The sequence below is a fragment of the Hemiscyllium ocellatum genome, chromosome 5, assembly GCF_020745735.1.
Source record: "Hemiscyllium ocellatum isolate sHemOce1 chromosome 5, sHemOce1.pat.X.cur, whole genome shotgun sequence".
NCBI classification, from domain to species: Eukaryota; Metazoa; Chordata; class Chondrichthyes; order Orectolobiformes; family Hemiscylliidae; genus Hemiscyllium; species Hemiscyllium ocellatum.
In genome coordinates, this window is record NC_083405.1 from 15,420,516 (window position 1) to 15,443,074 (window position 22,559).

At 47.0% G+C, this 22,559-nt stretch overlaps 1 protein-coding gene across 1 annotated transcript in view; it reads left to right on the top strand.

The window, feature by feature from the left end:
• Window positions 1-12,681, top strand: part of myo10 (myosin X) — a 338,767-nt gene extending 326,086 nt beyond the window's left edge. Inside the window, exons 39-41 of the mRNA XM_060824560.1 lie at window positions 420-875; window positions 2,149-2,340; window positions 10,921-12,681. Of these exons, the coding sequence (XP_060680543.1) occupies window positions 420-875; window positions 2,149-2,340; window positions 10,921-11,031 (759 nt within the window). The 3' untranslated portion in view covers window positions 11,032-12,681. The remainder of the gene's footprint in view (window positions 1-419; window positions 876-2,148; window positions 2,341-10,920) is intronic.
• Window positions 12,682-22,559: the final 9,878 nt, after the last annotated feature.

A 22,559-nucleotide genomic window follows, 5' to 3' on the forward strand; every position in this document is an offset into this window, starting at 1 on the left:
GATTAGGGGTTTAGATAGGGTAGATACTAAGAACCTTTTACCGCTAATGGAGTCAGGTGTTACTAGGGGACATAGCTTTAAATTAAGGGGTGGTAGGTATAGGACAGATGTTAGGGGTACATTCTTCACACAGCGGGTTGTGAGTTCATGGAATGCCCTGCCCGTATCAGTGGTGAACTCTCCTTCTTTATGGTCATTTAAGCGGGCATTGGATAGGCATTTGGAAGTTATTGGGCTAGTATAGGTTAGGTAGGATTCGGTCGGCGCAACATCGAGGGCCGAAGGGCCTGTACTGCGCTGTATCCTTCTATGTTCTATGTTCTAATTTTTTATGACTATCGAAGGTTATAGTTGTTCAATTAACGCACAATACAATTTTCTTTAAATTTTAATTTTCTTTTGTTTATTTTGACCATTAGGCTCATGAGGCTGTCATTCACGGTCACTATCCTGCCCCTGAAGAAACTCTTCAATATTTTGCTGCCTTGCGATTTCAATTTCTGCAGGGAGATTATACCCTACACCTCGCCATTCCAGAAATGGAAGAGGTGTTCCCAGTTGAGAGATTGAAGGTACGAATCACAAAATCAGCTCGGACCTTTGCTCCTTCTGCTGACCGAAATGACAAAAAGAGATCTAGCTTCTTTGAGGGAACGTTGAGGCGGAGCTTCCGAGGTGGTTCTGTCAGCAGGATGAAGTCTGAGGATCAGCAGATGATCGACATGTGGGTGAAGGAGGAGATTTCAGCAACCCGAACCAGTATTATTGACAAGTGGAAAAAGATGCAAGGAATGACCCAAGAACTGGTCATGATTAAATACATGGCTCTGATCAATGAATGGCCTGGATATGGCTCAACTCTATTTGATGTGGAGGTAGGTGCAAGCATGATATGTGAGTTCATTTTATTGAGGTCCATGCAACGGTTGCTTTAAATGTAACATGCCTTACGTCAAATGCATGACACCATCTAAGCAATCATAGCTCTTCCAGAAAGCACATTTTAATTAAATTAACAACATTTAGCTGCTATTTGTTCCAGATTGTTCAGACCCAGCTAATGGTCATTTCAGTGTAAAGCATGAAACAAGTCTGGTTTTACTGAATTATAGCTTTTTCACTCTGCTACCTTTTGTGGAGCCCATCATTGTTTTCCTTTTATTTTTAATCATTTTTGGTTTGAGCAATGAGTTGCAGTTGAGAATTAAGTTTATTTCAGAAGACAGAGCAAAAGACTGATGTTTGTTGTCAGGAACCAGCGTGGAAAGATAATGTAGGTTAATTACTGCTCTCAGAACACAGGAGCTGAGCTGACAGCAAGATATCATTATGCTCAAGGATTGGCAGCTGGTTGGATGTTGAATTGCTCAGTCAAGAGAGGATTGTGCTGGCCAGCAAACCGTAGAGAATGTTGGAAACAAAGGAGGAACTAAAGGGTGAGCTAGCTTTAACTAGGTTTCTGGACAGTAGACACAGTGCTACTTTGGAAGCTGCATGACTAGGTTTTTGTTTTTGTTCTCACTGGCTATCTCCGGTTATTGACTTACTGAAAATCCTGAGTGAAGCACCCCAGTCTATAAAAACTCAGGAAAAGTCACCAGAGGTCTTATGAAGCTGTTTGCATTGATCAGTAATTTTAGAATTCAACTAAGATGCAACCCTACAAGCCTGTTATTCAACCTATTGGATTTCATAAACGCTTGGTATCCATTGTTGAAATGCTTATCAAACTGGGAACTTATGATTCTTTATCAGTTTATCCCTTAACTGTGTCTGTCTGTCAATGTATGAATGGGAGGGTTGATGATTGGAGGGTTCAGATTGTAGATATTAATTAGATTGCCTTGTAGTTTATCAGTGCTCTGCTAAAGTTGGAATATAAATATTAAGTTATGAGCTTTTGTTTAAGTTAGGAACTTCCTTGTCAAAATGAGTTATTTGTGAAATCTAGTTATAAACAACTGAGCAATTTTAAGGTGCGTTGTATGTTTTCATTTCACTGTGTTGCGAATCCAGTGTTAGTCATTTAATTTGGTCAAGTTTCCTTTCCCTGTATTGTCAAACTTTTTAACACTCCAAAAATTCTTTTCCTTTCCTTAGTTTATGAAACAGACAGAATAGATTCATCCTCATCTCTTTTTTTTGCAGTGCAGAGAAGGTGGTTTCCCACAAGAGCTCTGGCTCGGAGTTTGTGCTGCATCAGTTTCTGTCTACAAACGCGGAGAGGCCAAACCACTGGAGATTTTCCCATATGAAAATATCCAGTCATTCGGAGCCCCTCAGTCAACTGTGTATAAAATAGTGGTGGATGAAAGGGAATTGCTATTTGACACTACAGAGGTAAGCAAATCCTGGATTGTAAATGAATTAAATTGAATACTTGTTATTGCATTTACAGATTATTGTTTAAAGGCGTTTTGGTCTTTTATTGAGTTTTTAACATAGCATGACAGAAATAAAGTAAAAACAAGACACTTGTAGTTCCAGAGTTTGTCAGATTCATCTGATGTTTGACCCAGAAGTGATTCAGGGGCATCCCTTTTCTTTTCCTTACCTGTATTAGGAGATAGTGTGTTTCTTCGTTCGTTTAAACATAACAAATACATTGCTCATTGGTACAAAATAATAGATCAGTTATTACATTAAACTGAAGGTAATTAACAAAAATGAGGAATACTAAATATCCAGCTGGTCTGCAAGCATCTTTGGAAAGAGAAACAGAATTTCAGATCATGGGAAAGTGGCACTTTGGTTTATATTGGCTCTGGAACGAAAGGCCCAAGTGTACAGTTGAATTAAATAGCCGTACCACATAGATTCCCAGTCTCAGCTGAGATGTTGACCTCTGGTCCAGCAAGGGCAGAAATGATGCAATTTGTTCCAAAGCTCCTGGATTCCTAGTATTGATGTGGAACAAAGGTTTAATGAACCTGACAGGGTTCTTACCCACTGATGATGGTACTGGCAGGACGTTCTCATCAATTTCATGGAAGTGACCTGATAGTATTAAGTGCTCTTCAGTACTTAAGCCAAAATCCCAACCTCTCCTGGGTATTCAAGATTCCAGGGTCATGTCTGCTGAAAGCGAACTAGGAAAGAAGCTCCTTATTACTGTTAGCAGCACCAGTAGTGATGGCAATTGCCAGCTGTGTATCCACCAGTAGACTAGGCCAAAGACGATTGAGGACAAAATGGAGAATGAAAAGGTGGAGATTGCAGGAGAGACAGATGCATGGGATTTGAAGGTAATTATACCCCTACCCTGACACGTGCTACAGGGGTTTGTTAGGAACTCTATGGGAGACACAAGAGAACCATGCACTTAGCGGCCCGTGTAGCTGCTTTCAATCTCATCAGGATCACAAAACCAACACTGTTTACTCCAATTAAATATCAGAAAGATCGATGAGAAAGCAGCTGGAGTGTGGGTCTATCCTGAACAACTCTCAAAGATGTGAACAAGGCACAGTGGGCCAGATGAAGTCTCCAGTATTTTTAATGAAATCCAAGAAGTGGATGGGAACAGAGAAAGGGTTCAGTAAAATCCGTCAACTCCATCTGTTGCTAAGTGCCATTTAATTTATAACTTTAGTGACAGAACCGAAACAAGATTTTTGCTACTTCAGTTTAGGCTTTCATGATTTCTGACTGTGTATTGACATTAAGAGCTAAGTTACATTTTCATTGGATTAGTTATTAAAGCCAATGGAATGCTTTCAATTGTTGTGCCCACAAGGATGGAGCATTATATTACCTGTGGTACCCCACTTTTCATGTTAATTGAACTGAACCAACCCGCTTAATTGCTGATCACACAAATTGTACTTCTGACAAAAGGTAGTGTACATTGTTCTCTCTCCCCAAGCACTGGGCCTCCCCTTTCTCTCCTTGCCTCACTTATTAAATATCCAAGCCGATCTCACTGAAGTGATAAATGATCACCCATGTCCAGTTAATGAATGGAATATTATTTTTATTTCATTCTTTCATGGATTGTGCGTGTCATTAGCTAGTGCAGTATTTAATGCCGTCACTAATTGCTGTTCAGAAAATGGTGATGAGCCACTTTTGTGAACAGCTGCAGTCTACATGGTGTTAGTATATTAAGGGATCTTGTGGCACAGTGACAGTGTCCCTATCCCATGGACTGGGAGGCCTGGGTTCAAGTTGCAGCTACCAAAAAAGTGTCTTATAACAAATCTGAGCAGGTTGACTGGAAAAATTAATTATTTTTTTAAAATCACAGGGATCATGTGGTGCAATGGAAGAGTCTCTACAACTCTGTCAGGAGGCCTGTGTTCAGGTTGGAGGTGCTGGTTTAGTCGTATTAGTGGAGTTTCTGGATTAATACTGCAGCAAGTGTTCTGGGGACACTGGTTCGAATCCCAGCATGGCAGATGATGAAATTTTAACTCAATAAAAATGAATCTGGAATTAAGAATCTACTGATGACCATTGTTGACTGATGGGAGAAAAAAACTGTTTCTGGCTAATTAATATTCTGAGAGGAGGTAAATCTGCGATCCTCACCTGATCTGGCCTACATGTGACTGCAGACCCACAGCAACGGGTTGCTGACTCTCAACTGCCCTTGGAAAAGAGCAGCTCAGTCGCTTGGTGGTTAGCACTTGGGTTGGGTTCAGTCCCAGCCTCAGGCAACTATCTGGAGTTTGCTCATTCTCCCTGGATCTGTGTGGAATTTCTGCAAGTGCTCCAGTTTCCTCCCACAGTTCAAAGATTAGGTAGATTGGCCATGCTGAATTTTCTAGATTAAAAACAATGACTGCAGATGCTGGAAACCAGATTCTGGATTAGTGGTGCTGGAAAAGCACAGCAGTTCAGGCAGCATCTGAGGAGCAGGAAAATCGACATTTCGGGCAAAAGCCCTTCATCAGGAATATAGGCAGAGAGCCTGAAGGGTGGAGAGATAAATGAGAGGAGGGTGGGAGTGGGGAGAAAGTAGCATAGAGTACAATAGGTGAGTGGGGGAGGGGATGAAGGTGATAGGTCAGGGTGGATAGGTGGAAAAGAAGATAAGAGCTTCAGGGCAGAGGAAATGACCTGGGAGTTGCAGTGGGAGAGGAACTCCCTGAGATTCTTGTAGAGAGAGGAGGAAAACTTCTTCAAGGCAGGCATCCTTGCAAGAGGACTCCCCCACTCATCTATTGTACTCAATGCTACTTTCTCCCCACCCCCACCCTCCTTTCATTTATCTCTCCACCCTTCAGGCTCTCTGCCTGTATTCCTGATGAAGGGCTTTTTGCCCGAAACGTCGATTTTACTGCTCCTCAGATGGTTCTGAACTACTGTGCTTTTCCAGCACCACTAATCCAGAATCCATGCTGAATTTTCTGTAGTGGCCAGCATTATGTAGGTTAGCCTTGCGAAATGCAGGATAGACGAAGAGGAGGGATCTGGGTGGGATGCTCTTCAGAGACTCGATGGGCCAAATGGCTTGCTTCCACACTGTAGGGATTCTTTGAAATGGCCCAGCAATAGCTGCAAAGTCTCATATGGACTGCAACAGTTGAAGAAGGCAACTCACCACCACTATCTCAAGGGCAATTAGGAGTGGGCAGTAAATGCTGCCCAGCCAGCATTGCCCATGTTCCATGAGTGAATATTTTCAAAGAAAAGTCGCAATTGCTCAAGAGGCGAATAATAACGTCTCTGGAGAGGTTGATAAGAAATTATCCACAGTTTACCCAGTATTTTCCTTGCTTAGAGTGGTTTTGAGACATGGTGGTAATGTCCCTGTATCTGAGCAAGGAGACCTGGGTATTTATCTCACCAGCTTCAGAGGTGTGTAATAACATCTCCATACAGGTGGTTGAACAATCAATATCCACAGTGCTGTTGAGGGTTATTGTGGAACGGTTGTAGAGTCCCTAGTTCTGAAGCAGGAGGCTGGAGTTCAAGTCCCACCTGTTCCAGAGGTACATTGTAACATATCTGAAAGGGTTAATTAAAACCTATCTCCATAGCACTGTAAAGCAATCTTATGGTGTCGTTGTAATATTCCAAAACCTGAGCCAGAAGGCCTTGATGTGTAATAACATCCATGAACAGGTTGATTAAAAAAAATCTGCATAATGTTGGGCTCTTGTAGTAAAGTGTCTCTACTTCTGAGCTAAAAAGCCTTGAATGAAGTCCCATTTGCTCTCAAGATGTCAGAACACTTGCAGGTGCAAATGTAATGGGCAGTTTACCAGCCCAAGCCTGAATGTTCAGCATCTGAGGAGTCACAAATGATGCTGAGCATTGTGCAATCTTCAGTAGCATTCCCATCTTCTGTTGCTAAGAGGCTCATTAATGAAATAGCTCCAGATAGATGGGCCGAGCTCACTACCCTGAAGAATACTTGCAATGATGTTCTAGAACTAAGTTGTTTGACTTCAAACAAGAGTCCAATGAATGATGGGTTTTCTCCCAGAATCCTATTGATTGCAACTTTGCCAGGAGTCCTTAAGGCTCCATTTGGTCAAATGCTATTTTGATGTTATAGGCAGTCACTCTTACTTCACCTGTTGAGCTCAGCTCTTCTGTCCATGTTTGGACCGAGGCATGAGAGCAGGAGCTGAGTGGCTCTGGTGGAATTCAAACTGAGCATTACTAAGCAGGTTGTTGCTGAGTAAGTGCTGTTTGATAGTATTGAGTAAAAAGTGAGGTCTGCAGATGCTGGAGATCAGAGCTGAAAATGTGTTGCTGGTTAAAGCAGGTCAGGCAGCATCCAAGGAACAGGAAATTCAACGTTTCAGGCAGAGCCCTTCATCAGGATTCCAGCAACACATTTTCAGCTGTTTGATAGTATTGACAGTTCAAAGTTTGTGAGAAGATTTGTAGCTCGTGTGCTCGTTGTTGTGGCTCTGTTCGCCGAGCTGGGAATTTGTGTTGCAGATGTTTTGTCCTGTCTCTACCACACTCTCAGGAATCCGATTCACTAGAGAGGAAGAAAAAGACAACCAGCTCCCATTCCTAGACATGATGGTACAGAGAACACTGAACAGCGAATTCACCACAAAGGTATACAGGAAAATCACACACACAGACCAAGTCCTGAACTACGAAAGCAACCACCCAACACACACAAAAGAAGTTGCATCAAGACACAATTCAAAAGGGCCACAACACACTGCAGTACACCAGAACTGCAAAAAGAGGAAGAAGAACACCTCTACAACGTATTCGCCAAAAACAGATACCCCCGCAATTTCATCAACAGATGTCTAAGGGAAAGACAACGGAATGAGGACATGCCGCTACCCAAAGGACTAGCCACACTACCATACATCAAGAACATTTCTGAACTGACAGCCAACCTACTACGACCACGAGGACTCATAACAGCACACAAACCAACAGCCGCTCTCAGACAACAACTCACCAGGACCCAACTCACCCAGCATGAGCAAAACCAATGTAGTGTACAAAATCCCATGCAAGGACTGCGCAAAACATTACATAGGACAAACAGGAAGACAGCTAATGATCTGCATCCATGAACACCAACTAGCCACGAAACGACACGACCAGCTATCCTTAGTAGCCACACACGCAGACGACAAGAAACATGAGTTTGACTGGGACAACACTACTATTATAGGACAAGCCAAACAGAGAACAGCCAGGGAATTCCTAAAGGCATGGCACTCATCCACAGATTCAATCAATAAGCATATCGACCTGGACCCAATATACCGGCCACTGCAGCGGACAGCTGGAACTGACAACCGGAAGTGGCAGATACAAACCACTATAAATGCCGGAGGAAAGATCACAGAAGCGCTTCACAGGAGGCTCCCAAGCACTGAGGATGTCACCTAGACAGGGGACGAAACGTCTGCAACACAAATTCTCAGCTCGGTGAACAGAGTCACAACAGAATTGACAGTGATCCCTTTCAGCACTGTGCCTCTACAAATTCAGAAAATAAGAATTGGGAGCAGGTGTAGGCCATCTGGTCCCTCGAGCTTGCTCAACCATTCAATATGATTATGGTTAATCTGATGTTTGAAATTTCACATTCCCATGTACCCTTGATGATTGACAGTAGACTGGCCACATTGGAAACCAGCAGGGTTGGATTTGTTCTGTTTTTTTTGTACAGTACATAAGTGGGGAATTTTCCATATTTCTGGGAAACTGATGATATAGCTGTGTTGAAACAACTTGGTTAGATTGTGGCATGTCCTGGAATCTCATGTCTTAAGAACCATTGCTGCAATGTTGATGGGCTTTATAGCCTTTTCAGTATCCAGTGCCTTCAGCCACTTCTTAATCTCAAGTGATGTGAATTGAGTTGTCTGAAGATCAGACAATGCTGAAGATCACTGAAGGAAGCAGAGATAAATCATCCGTAAAATTCTAACAGAAATTGGTGCAAATACTTCAGCCTTGTCTTTTCAGTTTATGGATTGTCCTCCTCCAGTTAGTTGTTTAATTGTCCATCATCCAGCTGCCATAAGACTGCAAGGCTTTGTTCTACCTGGTGAATCAGTGTTCTTGTCCATTGTGCGCTGTAGTTGCTGTTTGGCATGCAAGAAGTCCTGTGTTGTAGTTTCATCAGATTGAGGTGGGATCAAATAGATTGGTTAGCTCCCTCTTGTTGCAACTTATTGTAGATGTAGAATCTAGCAGCTATGTCCTTGCGAAGTCATGGTGTTTTCAAACAATTGTTGGCAATGATAAGAAGACCCCTATCCTGAATACATTCTGTGCTTTTGGTAGGTAATGCTCATAAGGTTTCTATGCCCACTTTTTGTCTAATGCCATGAGCTTCCCTAATGTTGAAAACTCCAGAACAATCTCCTTGCTGACTTGTTCTGCCTCTTTTGGTGGAAATTTGCTGTCATTGGGACAGGACCATGCTCTAGGGTGTGGGCGTGTCCAGAGCATAGTTATCCATACGGTGTCAAACCTTAAACACAAAGTCAGGCTATTGCTTGATTAGTTTGTGGGACAGTTCTCCCAATTTTGACACAAGCCCCCTATATTTTAGCAAGGAGTCATTTGCAGGGTCATTGGAGGAGTGTGTTGTTGTCATTTTATTTGTATCAATCCAGTTTTTTTCCTTTTTAAATTTCAACAGTGGTTTGGCACAACATAGCTTTCTAGGTCAATACAGTTGAGGCAATTGAATTCCTATGGTTCTGGGATCGCAGGACTGTCAGACCAAGTAAGGTTATCAGAGTTCCTTTGCTAAAGGACATTAATGAGTCGTATGGATTTTTGTTTCTGTTTGATTACAGGCTGAGTGCTTGGTCTCATTTCTGCTATTATTAAAATTGCCTCTTATAAACATCAGACATATCACCCAAACCGTGACTCAGCTCATCTACTGCTGAACCCCTCATCCGAGGCTTAATTGGCTCGAACCTGACTATTCCAATGCACTCCTGACTGGTTCTCCATGTTCTAACCTCTCAAACTTGAGGTCGGCAAAGATGTACCACCTGTGTCTGAGCTTTTCGCAAAACCCATTCCCCTACTGTGCTTAAGCCGATGATATGCATCAGCTCGCAGTTAGGCAAGCTCTTGACTTTTAAAAATCTCATGCTTATTTTTACACATCTCTGACTCCAATAGCTCTGACCACTGTGAATCCTCAATTTTAATTGCTTCACTATAGATAGCTCTGCCTTCAGTCATGTGTGCTCTGAGCTCTGAAATAATTTTCTGCCTCCCCTTCCTAGGGTCATGCAGCATAGCAACAGGGCCTTCCGTTCCTTGTGTCTATGCCAACCAACAAACTCCAAACTATATTCATCTCATTTACCTGCACTTAGTAGGCTATAGCCTATGGCCTGGCAGTTTAAATGCTCATCCCCAGATGAGAGTAACTGCCTCCACTACCCTCTCAGACAGCACGATCCATAGTTTCACCACCAGTAAGGTGACAACAAACCTTTTTCAGATCCTCTCTAAACCACTTACTCCTTACCTTAAATGTATGCCCATTGGTATTAGACTCTACTGCCATGGGGAAAGGTTCACTCAATCTACCCTCAGTCAGATCCCTCCTCACTCTACTCCAAGGAAAACAAACCCAGCCTAAGCAGTCTCTCCTTATAACTGAGGTTTTCTATCTCAGGCAATATCCTGCTGAATCTATACCCTTTCCAGTGCAACTGTGCCCTGCCAACATTCTGGCAATCGGAAATACATACAGTGTCCCATCTGTGACCTAACCTATGCTCTATAAAGTTGCAACAAGACTTCCCAGGTCCTATAGTCTCTGCCCCAGTTAATGAATGCTTTCCTCACCACCCTGTCTATAGTGCTGACCTCTTTAGGAGTTTATGGTCTTAAAAACCAAGGTCCCGTTGTTCCTCGGTACTCCCTAAAGATCTTCCATTCATTGTGTAAATTCCTCCCAAAATGTTCCAGCATTAAATTTCATCTGCTGTTGCTTTGGCTACTTTACGTTCTCCTTGAAGACAGCCTCTTTGACCTGTAGCTTTCTGTCACCTAACCTAGTAGCTGTTTATATGACTCAGTGTCATGCATATATTCCTGCGAAGTGTCTTGAGGTAGTCAAAAAGCTAAGAAGCAATGGCAACAGTGTGATGCACAGCTAGAAGTGTCTTCTTAATGATTTTAAATTTATTCACAAGATGTGGACATCACTGGCTAGGCCAGTATGTGTTGCACATCCCTAATTGCCAAGAGGACAATTCAGAATCAACCACATTGTGGGTCAGAAGTCACATTTAGGCCAGACAAGGTAAGATTGGCAAATTTTCTTCCCTGAAGCACATTCATTAACCAGATAGGTTTTCACGATAATCCTCAATGTTTTCATGGTAATCATTAGACTTTTAATCCCACTTTTTCAAATATATTGTAGGATAAAGCAGTTAAATATACAACACTCCAATTTACATTTATGCCTTTTTAATTGCATTTTGTTTTGGTTCACAGGTAGTGGAGCTTGCCAGGCTGATGAAAGCTTATATCAGTATGATAGTAAAAAAACGGTACAGTATTTCATATACAATAACCAGTTGGGGTAATCACCGTGGCAGCAGGTGAAATATGTGGTACTGATGAAGTTTCTTCAATGAATTATTTCCTCTTCTGTTCTTCTGTCCGGCAATCACAGACTTTATCATTGGAAGTACTCAATACAACCCAGAACTGTGGAATAGAGTAGCAAGTTCTGTTTTGAAGAAGCAAACATTTATCCCTGCTACTATGGGAAATATTCAACAAGGACTTGACAATTGCAAAGAGAGTATTATATTTTTGGAACAGCTTTTCAGACCTCCAATCCTAGATCATTGCTAATACTTTATCATGACATGCACTGCTAAATATTAAGCAGAAAAAGTGCCTTACAGTAACAATTCATCTTCCAATTAATTTTAAACAACATGTGCTCAGATAAAGAAATTTGAGTTGGAGGGAAAGTAACTGCTTGACTGCTAAGTGACTATAAATGGCTCTCAATATTACATTTGTCCCTCAGGAAGTCACATCCCTACGATGGTGTTTCCTGAGAAATACACTACACTTGGAGCAACTTATGGTTAAACTTGTGTTATGACACGGCAGGAAAGCTCACTTCGCCTCGTAATCTGTTAAAGTATGAATGACTGAGAAGTCCCAAATTCCACTATTTAAAGAACAGTAATATCAATTTATTCCTTAACTCTAAAAGTTAACACTAAACAACAACTATCACCACTCTAAGCCCCCATTTCTCTTAACTGCATGTTATCTGCCTCCAACCCTATAACAATATACTGTTCTAATAAAAACCTGTATTAAAATTACATCAACTTAATTTCAAAACCACACAGTTGCTATCTTCTCTGGTGTCGTCCTCTGTTCAGCTGGAGATCTCCCTGGATTGTCTTCTGTCTTTTACTGCAAAGATGTTTCGTATGAAAAAGGGACCTTTGACAGAGAATGTTTTTTGAATGGCAGTCTTTCTTGATGGCAGTTACTCTCTGTCTAACATTCAAAATGCTTGCTTTTTTTTATACCCAAAACATCAGATCATCTCATTGGTTCGAGGTTGGCAAAAACAATAAATTCAGGTTTTAGTATCCTGGGGCATAATTTAAACTGGTTAAATTTGAATTGTTGTGAAAACAGCAACCAATTCAGGTATCTATTTCACAGCCAAATGTTACATATTTTCAATTTTCCAGTACACTCTGAGACTGCTAGCTAGACATACCACAGGTGCTTGTAAGCTCTCAATGCAAAACAACATTCACACTCTCTAAGGTACAGTACATGCCTTCAATTTCATAACACTTGTTAGCTTTTTTTTGTGCACTAAAATAATACTTTGTCCTGAGAATAATGGGCACAAATATTTGGAATGCTGCTGGCAGCCTTCTCAAAGAACTGCGATGACACTTCCCATTATTAATCTGTACTTCACAATTATCTTGCTAAGAGAAATTTAATGTGCAATGTTATATACTGTGTGTGTCTACTTTTAGTAGCACAGTTAGTTGACCTGGACTGTTTGAATTAATTATTTGTTTTTGAGCTAATTCAGATTTTGAGATTTGTTTAAATGGATATGTATAATTTTTTTGGCTATTATAATAATGCAGTGTGCTCTATATGTAGCAACAAGCTCTGGTCAATTTTGACTAAATGGTGCAGCTAGACTAAGTAAAATATTTCTACAGTTTCAAATCTCTTTGTTAAAATTGAAGATATTAAACACTACATAAAGGACAAATACAGAGTCTGTGTATTTTTTTGCTTTTGCCACATACCTTAAATAATGACACAAAAAGGCCTGTTATAGCAAGAACTATAAGTTGAGCTCCAACTTGAATAAGAGCTACATCTCTTGCTTTGATAGATATCCAAAAAATGCTTCCTGGACCTGCAAGAAAATCATGCTGAGTCAAAGGAGAGATTAGAAGTGAGACTGAGAGAGGGAGGGAGGGACCCAGAGAGACAGAGGGAGAAAGATGGGGAGAGGCCCAGAGAGACTGAAAACGAAGGAATGGAGATGGACACTGAAACTTAGTGAGAGAAAGCACGAGAGAAGGACCTGGTGAGACTGGGAGGGAGATTGAGGCAGAGAGGGGGCCACGAAGAAATGGTGAAAAACTGACCCAGAGAGAAAGTGTGGGGTAACATGGAAGAAGGTATGGAGAGGGCCTTGGACAGAAAGAGTGTGGGACTCAGAAACAGGGATATGGAGAGAGTCACAGGGAATCCCACAGAGAGAGAGGGGGAGAAACAGGGACCTGGAGAGAGGGGTCCCAGAGATGGAACAAAAGAGAGAGAGAGAAAGAAGGACACAGAGTGAGGTGACCCAGAAGGAAAAGGGTCACAGAGAAAACGAGAAAAGGACAAGGAAAGACTGAGAGATGGGGACACGGAGTGACAGAGGGCAGGGAAAAGGTGGGGACCCGGACAGACGGTGGAGGGGTGTAAGGCCACAGAGAGACAGGAGGGTGGGAGAGAGGGAAAGGACAGAGAGAGACAGAAGCAAGCACCCAGAGAGAAAAGGCAAGAGGGACCTGGAGATACGTTGGGGGGGGGGGGGGGGGGGAAGAACAAGGAGGAAGTGAAAAATGGGCCCAGAGAGAGAGAAACCAGACAGAGACAGGGGAATAGAGAGAGGAACACAGAGAGAGAGAGAGAGAGACGGGGACCTGGGGAGACACAGGCATCCAGAGAGATGGCAGTCTGGGGGGAGTATAGAGATAGAGGAAGAGCTGGAGAGGGGCAGGATGCAGGGAAGCTGGACCCAGACAGAGAACAAGAGATGGACCCAAAGAAACAGAGGGGGAGGGACCAGGAGTGACCGAGAGAAAGGTGGTTTTGGTGGAGGGGCTGTAGGGGAAGTGGAAGGGGAAGCCTGGACATGTTTCCTGGTTCCATGACTCAATCTCCTCAAATTTTTCAGTGTCATTTGTTTCTCATCATATCTGTTCTTTCCAACCTTGAGCTGACGTTTCAGTAGTGGGTAAGAGGTGGTATGCATTTGTCTGAACCTGTCGATCTTCATGCTGAACATACAAACGTGTGAGGACCAGGAACTGGTCACTTCGGCTTTCCAGCCTGAGTTACCACTCAGTAGCATAGTGGCCTGTTTGACTGTGGCCTCAAAGCCGTATTCCCACTTAACCTCTGACTGCCTCTCTGTCCGTGTTAAAAAATATTCATTCACTCTCCGCCAATCTCTGGGGAGGTTTCAAGAGGGGTAAAAACCAAAGTCATCCGTTCCATCAGGGTGCTTGTGCCAAAGCTAGGACAGCGTAGCCTGGGCACAGACTGTAGGGACTTGCCAACAAATATTCAACATGTACTGTGAATGTTCCGTCAGATCCTGCTGACTTTGAGTTGCATCTTTGGGTTAAAGTCCCGGAGCTCCCTCCCTCAGCATTGTTGAATACCTACACAGGACAGTTCAGGAAACCAGTTCACCACCACTACCTGAAGGACAGTTACAGCTCGGCAATTAGTGCTAGGCTCGCCAGTGACACCCACATTCTGTGAACGAATTTGTGAAAAATAAAATGTTACTTGCGTTAAAAAAAACCTGCCTCTTAGGGCGGCACGGTGGCACAGTGGTTAGCACTGCTGCCTCACAGCGCCAGGGACCTGGGTTCAATTCCCGCCTCAGGCGACTGACTGTGTGGAGTTTGCACGTTCTCCCCGTGTCTGCGTGGGTTTCCTCCGGGTGCTCCGGTTTCCTCCCACAATCCAAAGATGTGCGGGTCAGGTGAATTGGCCATGCTAAATTGCCTGTAGTGTTAGGTAAGGGGTATATGTAGGGGTATGGGTGGGTTGCGCTTTGGCGGGTCGGTGTGGACTTGTTGGGCCGAAGGGCCTGTTTCCACACTGTAAGTCTAATCTAATCTTGGTTACTGCCACATGCAGAACTGAAGACCTTCCCATCAAACAGCAAACTTTCTGGAGTGGTAGTTGAGAGGGACCCACAGAGGCAAAGGGGAGGGGTGTGGGAGAGGCAGAGAGAGAGAGAGATGGAATGGGAGCCAGAGGGAGGGAGGGAGACCTGGAGAGGGAGAGAAACCCAAAGAGACAGAGAGAGAGAGACACGGAGAGACAGAGTGGAAAGCGAGAGGGATCCAGAGAGGTAAAGAGAGGGGTGCGGGGATGAGAGAGATGAGGGAGGGGAAGATTGACACGGGGAGAGAGATGGAGAAGGACCGGGTTAGAGGCAGCGAGGGAAAGGGACACGGCGGGATAGAGGTGGGGGTGTAGTGTGGAGCAGGGACAGAGGAACACAGAGAGAGACTGGGAAAGAGAGGGGGCAGGGACCCCAAGAGACAGAGTGAGAGGGATCTTGCGGGACAGAGAAACTGATGAGAGAGAGGGACCCGTGGAGACGGAAAAGGGAATAGAGGGGTGGGGGTGGGGGAAGACAGACTCAAAGAGCGAAAGAATGAGGGAGAGTGATCCGTGGAGACTGAAATGGGGAAAGGCAGACGGAGATGTGAGGGGGGGGGGGGGGGTGCGAGAGGAAAACAAAGACAGAGAGGGACAGGGCCCCGTAGAGGCAGGGACAGAGAAAGGGACCCAGATAGCAATAGACAGAGAGAGAGAGAGAGTTTGTGTGTTTGGGGGGAGGGTGGGGGCGATGAGGGACCCATAGAGGAGGGAGGGGGAGGGAGCCGGAGAAACAGGGAGAGAGCGACAGATGGAGAGGGAAGCAGGGAAAAGACAGAGAGGACCTGGAGAAACAGTGAGAGGGAGAGGAAACTGGAGCCTTAGAGAGCAGGGAGGGGGCGGTGGGGGAGAGGTGCTGGGAGCCACAGACAGAGAGTGGGGGGGGGGGGGGGGGAGAGAGAAAGAGAGAGACGGGGCAGGGGGACCCGGAGAGACAGAGAGGGTGACAGATGGGGACTCGGGGTGACAGAGAAGGCAGAGGATGGGTGAGAGGAAAAGGAGGGGGGGGGGGGCGAGGACCGTGAGGGATGAGGGAGCAAGGGAGATAGACCCGGAGAGGGAGGTGGGATAGGGAGAGGGACCCGGAGAGATAGGGTGATGGGGTTGGAAAGAGCGGGTATGAGGACCCGGAGAGAGACAGCGGTGCGAGGGAGGCGCGGAGGGACAGAAAAATATACATCCGGAAAATCAGAGAGAGAGAGAGAAAGGGAAATGGACAGGGGAGACAGAGAGATGGGGGACCCGGAGTGACAGAGAGAAGAGGGAAGGGGGTGTGCAGAGATTGGGGAGAGAGAGTAACTGGGGGACTCGGAGTGACAGACAGAGCAATAGAGAAGAACCCGGAAAAACAGAAATAGGGAAAAGGACGAGAAATGGACTGGAGAGACTGAGAGAGGAGGGGGGGGCCTGGACAGAGAGAGAAGGTACGGGCTGGGGTGCACTGAGAGACACTGGGGGGCAGGTAGACAGAGAGAGAGAGAGAGAGAGGAACCAGAGAAAGGGAGCGGTACCTGCAAGGACAGAGAGAGGAGGAGAGGGACCCGGAGAGAGAGACCGAGGGGGTCCGGGACATAGGGAGAGAGAGAGATGGAGGAAGACACTGAGAGACAGGACACAGTGAGAAGGAACTGGAGAAACTGAAGGAACGCAGAAAGATAGAGACAGAGGTGGGAGATAGGCAAGAGGAACAAGGAAATGTACAGAAAGAGAGCGAGAGAGAGACCGGGCAAGAGAGTGGGACAGTGACCTGGAGACAGAGAGAGATGGATCTGTAGGGACAGAAAGAGAAACGTGGGGGGGGGGGGGGGGGCGGGCTAGGCATAGAGAGTGGGAGAGAAGGCTGCAGGAACTCAGACAGAGAGGGGGGATCACAGCAGGACAGGGGGAGGGATGAGAGGGGTGGTGAGAGGGATGGAGTTGAACACAGAGAGGCAGAGAGAGATGGAGAAGCACCCAGAGAGTCAGGGAGAGGGAGGGACAGAGAGAGAGAGAGCCGGAGGGACAGGGAGATAGAGGGCTAATGGGAAACGGTGGGACGGAGAGAGAGAGAGATAGAGAGATGGACAAGGAGAGACAGAGCTTGTGAAAGCGGGAGAGCTGGAGAAGAAACCGGAGAAACAGGAAGTGAAAGGGAGCGAGCGAGAGGGACCCTCAGAGATAGAGGGGGGGGGGGGGGAGTGGGCGATGGGAGGTGGGCGACAGGAACACCGAGAGAGGCAGAGACACACGGAGGGAATGGGACCCAGTTATGTAGAGAGCAAGGCAGAGAGAGAGGGAATGGGACCCGGTGAGATTGAGGGAGAGGGAGGGAATGGGATACAGTGAGATAGAGAGGGAGACAGAGGGAGGGAATGGGACACGGTGAGATAGAGAGCGAGGGAGAGGGAGGGAATGGGACCCAGTGAGATAGAGAGTGAGAGAGAGAGAGGGAATGGGACACGGTGAGATAGAGAGCGAGACAGAGAGGGAGGGAATGGGACACAGAGAGATAGAGAGCGAGGGAGAAGGAGGGAATGGGACCCGGTGAGATAGAGAGAGGGAGGGAATGGGACCCGGTGAGATAGAGAGTGAGACAGAGTGAGGAAATGGGACCTGGTGAGAGAGTGACACAGAGGGAGTGAATTGGACCCAGTGAGATAGTGAGTCAGACAGTGAGAGGGAATGGGACCAAGTGAGATAGAGAGCGAGGGAGAGGGAGGGAATGGGACCCGGTGAGATAGAGAGTGAGGGAGAGGGAGGGAATGGGACCTGGTGAAAGAGAGAGTGACACAGAGGGAGTGAATTGGACCCAGTGAGATAGTGAGTCAGACAGTGAGAGGGAATGGGACCAAGTGAGATAGAGAGCAAGGGAGAGGGAGGGAATGGGACCCGGTGAGATAGAGAGAGAGGGAGAGGGAATGGGACCCGGTGAGATAGAGAGTGAGGGAGAGGGAGGGAATGGGACCCGGTGAGATAGAGAGGGAGGGAGAGGGAGAGCGAATGGGACCCGGTGAGATAGAGAGGGAGGGAGAGGGAGAGCGAATGGGACCCGGAGAGATGGAGAGTGAGGAAGAGGGAGGAAATGGGACACAGTGAGATAGAGAGCAAGACAGAGGGAGGGAATGGGACCAGGTGAGATAGAGAGTGAGCGAGGGAGAGGGAGGGAATGGGACCCAGTGGCAGAGAGAGCAAGGGAGAGGTAGAGAATGGGACCCGGTGACATGGAGAGAGTGGGAGAGGGAGGGAATGGGACACGGTGAGATAGAAAGTGAGACAGAGGGAGGGAATGGGACCAGGTGAGATAGAGAGTGAGGGAGAGGGAGTGGAAATGGGAAACGGTGAGATAGAAAGCAAGAAAGAGGGAGGGAATGAGACCCGACGAGACAGAGAGCGAGGGAGAGGGACAGGGAATGGGACCCAGTTAGATAGAGAGCGAGAAAGAGAGAGGGAATGGGACAGGGTGATATAGAGAGCAAGGGAGAGGGAGGGAATGGGACCCGGTGAGATAGAGAGAGAGAGAGCGAGGGAGAGGGAATGGGACCTGGTGAGATAGCGAGTGAGGGAGAGGGAGGGAATGGGACCCGGTGAGACAGAGAACGAGGGAGAGGGAGGGAATTGGACCCTGTGCGATAGAAAGTGAGACAGAGGGAGGGAAAGGGACCATGTGAGATAGCGAGCGAGGGAGAGGGAATGGGACACGGTAGATAGAGAGCGAGACAGAGGGAGGGAATGGGACCCAGTGAGATAGAGAGCGAGGGAGAGGGAGGGAATGGGACCCGATGAAATAGAGAGTGAGGGAGAGGGAGAGGGAATGGGACACTGTGAGATAGAAAGCGAGACAGAGAGGGAGGGAATGGGACCCAGTGAGTTAGAGAGTGAGGGGGAGGGAGGGAATGGGACACAGTGAGATAGAGAGCGAGACAGAGGGAGGGAATTGGACACGGTGAGATAGAGAGTGAGGGAGAGGGAGTGGAAATGGGAAACGGTGAGATAGAAAGCAAGAAAGAGGGAGGGAATGAGACCCGACGAGATAGAGAGCGAGGGAGAGGGAGGGAATGGGACCCAGTTAGATAGAGAGCGAGAAAGAGAGAGGGAATGGGACAGGGTGATATAGAGAGCAAGGGAGAGGGAGGGAATGGGACCCGGTGAGATAGAGAGCGAGACAGAGGAAGCAAATGGGACCTGGTGAGAGAGAGAGAGCGACACAGAGGGAGCGCATTGGACCCAGTGAGATAGTGAATCAGACAGAGAGAGGGAATGGGACCAATTGAGATAGAGAGCGAGAGAGAGGGAGGGAATGGGACTCGGTGAGATAGAGAGCGAGGGAGAGGGAGAGGGAATGGGACCCGGTGAGAGAGAGAGTGAGACAGAGGGAGGGAATGGGAAAGGGTGAGATAGAGAGCAAGGGAGAGGGAGGGAATAGGACACAGTGAGTTAGAGAGCGAGGGAGAGGGAGGGAATGGGACACAGTGAGTTAGAGAGCGAGGGAGAGGGAGAGGGAATGGGACCCGGTGAGAGAGAGAGTGAGACAGAGGGAGGGAATGGGACCCGGTGAGATAGAGAGCGAGACAGGGAGAGGAAATGGGAGCCAGTGAGATAGAAAGCAAGGCAGAGAGGGAGAGAATGGGACTCGACGAGATAGAGAGCGAGGGAGAGGGAGAGGGAATGGGACCCAGTTAGATAGAGAGCGAGAAAGAGAGAGGGAATGGGACAGGGTGATATAGAGTGCGAGGGAGAGGGAGGGAATGGGACCCGGTGAGATAGAGAGAGAGAGAGCGAGGGAGAGGGAATGGGACCCGGTGAGATAGAGAGCGAGACAGAGGGAGAGAATGGGACCTTGTAATAGAGAGAGCAACACAGAGGGAGCGAATTGGACCTGGTGAGATAGAGAGTGAGACAGATGGAGGGAATGGGACACGGTGAGATAGAGAGTGAGGGAGAGGGACGGAATGGGACACAGTGAGATAGAGAGTTAGGGAGAGGGAGGGAATGGGACATAGTGAGTTATAGAGCGAGGGAGAGGGAGAGGGAATGGGAGTGAGAGAGAGAGAGCAAGGGAGAGGGAGGAAATGGGACCCGGTGAGATGGGGAGCTAGTTAGCGGGAGGGAAGGGGGCACAGTGTGATAGAGAGTGAGACAGAGGGAGGGAATTTGACCCGGTGAGATAGAGATTGAGACAGAGAGAGGGAATCGGATCCGGTGAGATAGAGAGCGAGACAGAGATGGAGGGAATGGGACCCGCTGAGATAGAGAGCGAGACGGAGATGGAAGGAATGTGACCCGGTGAGATGGAGAGAGAGATAGAGGGAGGGAATGGGACCCGGTGAAGCAGAGAGCAACTCAGAGGGAGGGAATGTGACAGAGCGGGACAGAGAGAGACAGAGAGAGGGAATGGGACCAGGTGAGATAGAGACTGAGACAGAGAGAGGGAATGGGAGACGGTGAGATAGAGAGTGAGACAGAAAGAGAGAGAGTGAGAGAGAGAGAAATGGAGAGGGACCTAAAGAGACAGGGAACGGTGAGGAACCTGAAGCGAAAGACAGAGAGAGAGAGAGAGAGCCGGAGTCGGACACTGTGTGAAGGAGAAAGAGTGAGCAAGAGAAATTAGTGAGAATTTAAGAGACTGGGAGAGGGAAAGGGACCTGGAGAGACAAAGAGAGAGGGAGAGAGAGAGAGGACACAGAGAGCGGACAGGGACCCAGAGGGACAGATAGAGAGAGGAACACAGTGTGTGTGAGATAGAGAGAGTGAGAGAGAGAGAGGATGCAAGACAGATGCAGAAAGACAGAGACAGAGAGAGAGAGGGAGAGAGAGAGAGAGAGGGAGAAGTAGAATTGCTCAAGTAGACTGACACAGATAGAGGGGGAAAGAGAGGGAGGGAGAAAGAGAGAGGGGAACATGGAGAAGGCAACAGAGAGAGAGAAATGTCTGGCACTCAGAGAGAGGCTGAGGGAGGGAGAGGGACCTGGAGAGACATAGAGAGAAAGAGATGACAGCGAGCTGGAGAGACAGATGGAGAGAGAGGTTGAGAGACCCAGAGAGAGAGAGAGAGATAAAGCGACCCAGATTGGCTGAGAGAGAGAGAGAGAAAGGGTGAGGCACCAAATGTGAAAGATAGAAAGCAGCAGAGGGAGCTAAACAGAGAGAGCGCGGCACGGTGGCACAGTGGTTAGCACTGCTGCCTCACAGCGCCTGTAGACCCGGGTTCAATTCCCGACTCAGGCGACTGACTGTGTGGAGTTTGCACGTTCTCCCGTGTCTGCGTGGGTTTCCTCCGGGTGCTGTTTCCTCCCACAGTCCAAAGATGTGCGGGTCAGGTGAATTGGCCAAGCTAAATTGCCCGTAGTGTTAGGTAAGGGGTAAATGTAGGGGTATGGGTGGGTTGCGCTTCAGCGGGTCGGTGTGGACTTGTTGGCCGAAGGGCCTGTTTCCACACTGTAAGTCTAAGTCTAAGTCTAAGTCTAAGAGAGAGAAATAGGGAAAGGGACACGGAGAAAGTGAGAGATAAATAGAGAGAGAGCTATAGAGGGGTGGGGTGGAGAGGGATCCAGAGAAACAGGGGGAGAGAGAGAGGAACAGGGACCCAGAGAGAGAAAGAGAGGGAGAGGAATGCAGAGAGGCAGAGAGTGAAGAGGGACATGGAGAGACAGAGAGGGGGAGAGAGAGAGAGAGTGAAGCAAAGTGACAGAGAGAGATAGGGAAAGGGACATGGAGACAGAGAGAGATTGAGAGAGAGTGAAAGAGAGAGTGAGCAGGAGTGGAACACTGAGAGAGAGTGATAGAGGGGGAGAGAGAGAAAAAAAGATAAGTGAGACCTGGAGAGACTGGGGGAAGGAGTGGCAGAGATGGTACCAGAGAAACTGAGAGACATAGACAGACAGACAGGGACCCAGTGAGACAAAGAGAGAAGGAAAGGGACACAGAGACAGAGAGGGACAGGGACCTGGAGAGACAGAGAGAGAGAGTGATGGACACTCAGAGAGAGATAGAGAGACAGACAGAGAGAGAGAGGGAGTGGTAATGGGAGAGACATAAGGAGGAGGACACAGTGCAGATAAAGGGAATAGGCAGTCAGTGCAGGAATCCCCTGTGGCCATTCCCCCCAATATTAAGTACACTACTTTAGAATATGTTGGGGGGGGGGGGTTGCAGGGAAATGACCTACCAGGGGAAAGCCACAGCTGCCAGGTCTCTGGTATTGAGCCTGTATTTGTGGCTCAGACGGAAAGAAGGGAGAATAGGAGAGTGATAGCGGTAGGTGATTCAAGGGACAGACAGGAGATTCTGTGGTCATGAACGAGATTTGTGGATGGTATGTTTCCTCCCAGGTGCCAGGGAAGGGATGTCTTTGATGGAGTCTACAGGATTCTTAAGGGAAGGATGAGCAGCCAGAAGTCATTGTACACATTGCTACCAATGACATAGCTAGGAAAAGGGATGAGGACCTGAAAAATGAATATTGGGAGTTAGGTTGGAAGCTAAAAGGCAAGATCAACACAGTAGTAATCTCAGGATTGCAACTGGTGCCATGGGCGAGTGACACTAGGAACAGAGAGCGAGTGCAGCTGAAACATATTTCTGCAGAGCTGGTGTAGGAGCGAGGGCTTCATTAGGGTACCTTCTGGGGAAGGTGGGACCTGTATAAGGAGGACGGGTTGCATCTGAACTGTAGGGGCACCAATATC